Source organism: Rhyacophila brunnea, unplaced genomic scaffold, assembly GCF_057557595.1.
Source record: "Rhyacophila brunnea isolate RB1 unplaced genomic scaffold, BYU_Rbru_1.0 scaffold_4, whole genome shotgun sequence".
Classification (NCBI taxonomy): domain Eukaryota; kingdom Metazoa; phylum Arthropoda; class Insecta; order Trichoptera; family Rhyacophilidae; genus Rhyacophila; species Rhyacophila brunnea.
This window is the reverse complement of record NW_028233068.1, coordinates 34,093,726-34,100,224: the sequence shown is the minus strand read 5'-3', so window position 1 is coordinate 34,100,224 and position 6,499 is coordinate 34,093,726. Positions and strand designations below refer to the sequence as shown.

The 6,499-nt window shown below is 32.9% G+C and overlaps 1 protein-coding gene across 1 annotated transcript; it reads left to right on the top strand.

Moving 5' to 3' along the window:
* The first annotated feature begins 1,065 nt into the window (after positions 1–1,065).
* Mlc2 (myosin regulatory light chain 2) lies at positions 1,066–6,078 on the top strand. The gene is made up of 3 exons (XM_085954493.1): positions 1,066–1,118; positions 4,331–4,534; positions 5,123–6,078. Exons 1-3 carry the CDS (start codon positions 1,116–1,118, stop codon positions 5,540–5,542), a joined length of 627 nt encoding a protein of 208 aa, XP_085810619.1. The 5' UTR covers positions 1,066–1,115; the 3' UTR covers positions 5,543–6,078.
* Positions 6,079–6,499: the final 421 nt, after the last annotated feature.

Below are 6,499 nucleotides of genomic sequence, written 5' to 3'. Positions count from 1 at the left end.
ACTACAACTACTTTAATAATTAATACCTATGTTCTAAAATAATGGAAGGACGTTAATTGAACTCAATTGGCTCTATATTCAATTAATTATACGTTACTTCGATAAGAATATTTTTCACGTAATTCAATGTTGCTCAAAAATATAATATATACATGTTATGTAAACTTTTCAATATTATGCGTACCACATAAGGTTCTTAGATGCAAAAGATCTCTCCATCAGGTTTATAAAGGAACCCCAGTAAACAGTTGAATCATAATCCCGGAGGAAATTGTTGGACAACATCAATAAGAGAGGCCAAGTGTGATTAACTAGAGAAAGACCTTCCAGAGGACGGTTCTTCAGTCAGTCATGGACGAACTACTGTAGAGTATCTAACTAATTATGTGTTTTATAATTATTTAGCCATCAAATATTTGTTAATAATGTTATATACCTACTTCACTTTTCCGTTTTTCTCTAAGATTATAATAATGACTTATTTATTTTTCATTTCATTCATATTATTTACTTCTAACATTTTTGTTTCCAGATCTAATTTTTTTGAATATTTAGGTATCTACACATTTTGAAAAATACGCATTTAGTGTATGATTAAATTTAGCGTTTTTCAACACTGCAGTTTAGAATAATTTTAAATTACTAGAATATTTTGTCAATAATTGTATGATATTCAATATTTAACGGAAGTTAAATAAACCCCAACCTGTATTCTGGATGGAATAAATGTTCTAATACAAAACGTTCAGGTGATTTCCTCTATAGGTATATAGTCCAAAATATTTATGCATAATAGATAATATCTTATTGTTGTCTTAGTGTTGTCATTGCGATTTTCATATTGATTTCCGTGAGCTGACAAAAGCTCGGCCCTGTTTCCAAGTTAGTATATCTACAGTGAGTAAAAGCTCTTCACTCTACAGGCCTGGACCGATCGTACGAAATTAGCACACGGCTCCTACTAAATATGGAGTCGTACGGATACAGCTTTTAGCCGGGAAAACTAAGAGTGGGGAGGCCTTTCTTGTTAGGTGACTTGGAAAACTTTGGCTGACGCTTAGCGCCAGTCGTTCGCTGTCTTCCAAGGAATAACGGTCATTCTTCAATAGCACAAAATGGTAAGTCCCATGGACTTCGAAAACCACCGACATTACTATCAAGATATTTGCGATGCAGATAATTTTGACGTTTCGTATCCGTGCTTTGGTGTTTTTTTAGTGAAACAATAGTGATTATTCGGAAATATTTAAGAATGCGTTCGCCATTGTAACGTTGGAAAATGTGATTATTTAGTGAAAATGGATCGTAACCACCACTTCGGAATGGAATGAATGGTTTATAAATTTATACGTCACCAATCAATAAAATTCATTATAATAATAATGTGCAATAGCAATCGGTATTTGGATTTTTGAAATTAGTGATGAAAGTTTGAAATTTTTTTTCGGTTTTTTTCTAATATGGAAATAATATATAATCCAGTGAATATGAGTTTGTATACTTAACACTTTATGCATTGCCAGTACCTATAGGTATATAAAATAAAATTACGGTTATTGATTAGTAGTAAAGTTATCGAACAGTGCATCTATTAAGGCGTTCACATACCTTGGTACCCAATGAATATCAAAGGTGTGCTTTTGATATTGTAACTTGTATTGACTTTAAGATAATTTATTAACCGATGTACAGATGTTAGCTTTGGTAATTAATCAAGATGATTTACATGTTAGGTTAATACCTATAGTGACAAGCCTTTTATTCAATCGTAAACATTAGTTGTCTATGCATAGAATTAATAACATATGGTACCTACCAGTATTTAAAAAGTTTAATTAGAAGACTTATATCTCGTTATCGCTGAAGTTTAAGAAATTTAGAATGCTTCTAACCTTGAATCCACCATGCCACAAGTGGTTCTCCGATAGGTATAACATTACTTAGCTATCCCGGAAAAACAATTTTCTTTTATCGACCTTTCTTCATTAGTACACAACTTATAATGCCGCGGTATCTGCTTAACTAAAATTCAAATAAACAATGCATTTATTTCACATTATTATTTTAATTTAAATATCTAGGTACTTACCTACCTAGATAATATAGTATATGAAAAATATATAATATACAGGTACATAGATCAATCAAGTCGGTCTGAGTTTAAAACTTGAACTGAAACATTGGTAAAACAATATTTATACGTCAGCTACAATTTGAGCATTTGAATATAATCTTTTAATCTCACTTAGGGAGGCAAAATGATTTATTTGTGCAGCAATGTCTAAAATTTAAATTTCATATTATTAATAAAGATAATAAGTATAGGTACATTCATCTGCTCATCACATAATAGTGTGGATGGTCATAAAAGTGTACAAATAAATATTATGTTACTTGTATCACGCCTCGTGTTCTAAATTTAAATTCAAAGTCTTCGGATGTAGTTAGTAGCAGAGACCGACTTGGAACACGCGATGTTATCCGAGAAGAACGGTTTGAAGTAATGGGTAACGAAAAGTTTATTTTTATAAAATGGCTGTTCATGTGCCAACAAACGCGCCCAATCTAAATATGGAAATCTGCCAGCTAATACCGGATGAAATACAATGCGACGCGTAGTATCGGTTTACAATCAATCAGAAATAACAATTTAACATTTAATATAAGACAACAGAAGATTAGTAGGTAGCCAATGTCATATCAATCAACAATAAAAGAAAAATTATTTGATCAGGCCTGACCCCATATAAAATAAAAAGGTCATTTCTAAAATACTTAGGTAGGCACGTACTGCCATCTCTAAGGTCAATCAAAAATAAATTAGGTATTTTGAGATCAAACTTAGTTTTATGTAGGTGTGCATTTCATTAATATAATAGAGTAACTATATCATATTTACTAGGTATACCTACATAATAACTGGTATTATATTAGTTAAACAATATTTTTTATTAATATATTGGTAGGTAATAGAAAGTTCACCCCATCTATCTTTTAAAATCTGATATTAGATGTAGTATTTGAATATTACAAGATAATAATTAGTATATTTCTATAAAAGCTTTAAATAGTTACTCCTTATTCTTATATTATAAGCGTCTTCTTCAGATATTTAACACCTATGTACCTAATATTATTGGATACATTTAGCATAATTATTAATATTTAGTCAAGTTTGAATGCAATTCATAAATTTTAACGAAACTTTAGAAAATTTGTCAACAACAATCGGAATCACAAATTACTTCAATTTAAATGGATTGTCGATATACTTACCAGATTAATCAATTGAAATTAGTAAAGTCTTGTAACTATAACCTTCATAACTGTAGGTAGGTTCTTACATTTCTTCGTATATAATATGTGTACTTTACTAACATAATTATTTTGGAAAATTCCATGAAAGATAATAAATATAACAAAACTCCACGATCAGGGGAAGGATAGACAATCATATTAATATATTTTAGAACGATGATTTACATCAGTATACCTATCTACTTAAAGATTATAACTTATAAAATTACATGATCATACAGTCAAAGTAATCACTTTAAAGTTTATACCAGTGTATCTACATGATTATTATTATTTACTTAAAACACAAAAGTATGGATGCGAATAATTCCCAGTATGTTAGGATGTTTATATAAGAAAAACCTGTAATACGTGTAAGTTAGGAATAATAATTGAGATCAACATTCATGGAAGCTTTTAATTTAGTTTTTAAGCGTAGAATTTTTTTTACTGAACAATGAATGCATTATAATATTATGATAATTAATTTTCTTTACTATTATTAATAAAGGCCATAGTAGGTACTTTGTTAAGTGAATAAAAACTTTTTTTTTTTGTTCTTTTGAACATTTTATTTATACAATTCTACTAATACCTGTTTGTTAGATCCGTTGAAAATGTTTTAACGGACGAAACTGATGTTTAGTATCATGTAAAAAGTGTGAAAATTACAATACAATAATAAAAGTTATACTGTAGGTAGGTACAGCTTTTAATTCCTCTCAATAGTGCCAGAGATAGAGTATCAGCTATGACAAGTAAACGCTCAAAGAGCACGTGACGAAATAGTATCAGCGCGCAAAAACCTTATGACGTAACAGTGTCACAGCATGCAACGCTGTGACGTAGCAGCCTTAATATATAAGTTGGTCTATATGTTAACATAGGTATTTTAGGTATTTACAAAGGAGAGTAGATATTATTATGTTCAGTATATGTTGTGGCGTCAAACGTCACCGACGTAGTGAAGTGTTGTCTAAAATTTCTAGTCACCGTGATTATGTAATCTAAATGTGGTCGTTTGTTCCTCCAGGCGGATAAGGACAAGAAGATCAAGAAGAAGAAGGCCAAGGAAGACGCACCAGCTGAGGCAGCGCCTGAAGCCGCGGCACCCGCCGCCGCACCAGCTTCCGGAGACTCACAGAGGCAATCATCCCGTGGATCCCGCAAGGCTAAGCGCACCGGCTCCAATGTCTTCTCTATGTTCTCACAGAAGCAGGTCGCCGAGTTCAAGGAGGTAAATGATCACTACAACTTACTATGCTCATGACACCGCACATACGTCTTCACGGATAGGCAAAGTTTCGAATTTAAATCCCACTTGGATTAAACATAATAATAATATTATTATTGTGTATTCACTGATCTTCTTTTCACTCTTTATTACCCCTCAGAGTTGTTATGGTTTACAACTATTTGAAGGGGGTCGTATGAAGTTTTACTAAGCCAACCCACATTGTGTTAAAATGAGTTTACAGTGGATAAAAAATCAATGTCAAAATTTACATCAGATAGGGAGTACATATTTTTTTTATTGAGATTGAATCATTGAAAACTTAGATGTTTGCAAAATGGGGGATTGTTCAAAACAGCTTTACGCAGCATAAAACTTGACGAAAATTGAAATTGAATGCCAATGTTGTTTTTGAACTTAGTGATTAAGTAAACAGATAGGTGGCCTCACCCGATTGCACAAAAAAAACTATGTAGGTAGTTGTAATAATCAGTATTCGTAATTGGAAAGACATCTGCATTTTGTTTAAATTATTTTAGTTACAAAGTGATTGTGGAATTATTCTGATAGAGTTCTTTCTTTTATTTTTAGGCTTTCTCGCTAATGGACCACGATAAGGATGGCATCATTGGCAAGAACGATCTCCGCGCCACCTTCGATTCCCTCGGCCGTCTGGCCTCAGAGAAGGAACTCGACGAGATGACCAACGAAGCTCCCGGCCCAATCAACTTCACCCAGTTGTTGAACCTCTTCGCCACCAGGATGGCTGGCGGATCCGATGAGGATGACGTCGTCATCAACGCCTTCAAATCCTTCGATGAAGAAGGCAAGATCGACAGCGAAAGGCTCCGCCACGCCCTCATGACCTGGGGAGATAAGTTCAGCGGCGATGAAGTCGATGAGGCATACGACCAGATGGAGATCGACGATAAGGGTTTCATTGACACCGCCAAGCTCATCACCATGTTGACCGCCTCCGCCGAAGAAGAGGAGGGTGGTGAAGCCGCGTAATCATTTAAAATAATTTAAAAATGCTTCACTGAAAATCATCACACTCCGACTGCTTTTAATTTAAAATAAAAACAAAAACAATAACAACATCAGTCTGGCAACACCGGAGGGATACACCAAGAAAAGGAATGCGCTGTTCAGCGTAAAAAGGCGATGAGCAGCTGATTCTTAATTGCCGCTATCTATTGAACAAGTCATCAAATCGCATTTTTTTAATTATCATCAAATCATCATGATGCGGATTTTTGGTCCGAGTGTATGTTACACCTAAAGACAAGAATATAATAATTTATTTATGTTATCGATTCGAATATGTCAGCGGTACCTAGATTTTCTTTTTGTTTTTTTTAATTATAATGTCATGAAATTTCTTTCCATTTATTATTATTGTATTATGCTAAAATAATGTCCCAACTCACATTTTGTTTGCGTGAAGAAGAATGACCAACCTTTTCAAACGCGCCTACGATCTCAACACCTCGATCGTAGTGTTGTAAATAATAACATCTTTTTACAAAATAAATAATTATTAAGTACATGACATCTTTTATTTGAAACATTCGCACAATGATCCGTAGCCAACTAAACCATAAGTCTTAATTCAATCAAAGCTGTCGAAGAATACGGTCTCTATATTACATATTTCCGAAGCCAAAATACTCGACAGTGAAACGGAAAAGGGCGATTAATAATTAAATTAGTAACAAAATATTTTGCATTGTAGAGTCATTACTAGTAACAGACTTCACATGCTTATCAGCGTTGTGTCTGCATCTGTCAAAAACACCAAGCTTTTTAAGACAATTTTATATTCATTCACTCAATTCAACATATTATTAAAAATTTAATGATTGCCAAGATAAATCACGAAGCTTGCATTTATGAATAGGTAATCATAATTATTTAGAATATAAAAATGAACCATCACAAAAAAAATGGATAGGTATCTTATACATA

Excerpts from the sequence above, each read along its gene's own strand:
- Mlc2 (XM_085954493.1), top strand. Across the intron at positions 4,535-5,122 it reads AGGTCGCCGAGTTCAAGGAG|GCTTTCTCGCTAATGGACCA; the intron begins GTAAATGATCAC and ends TTTTATTTTTAG.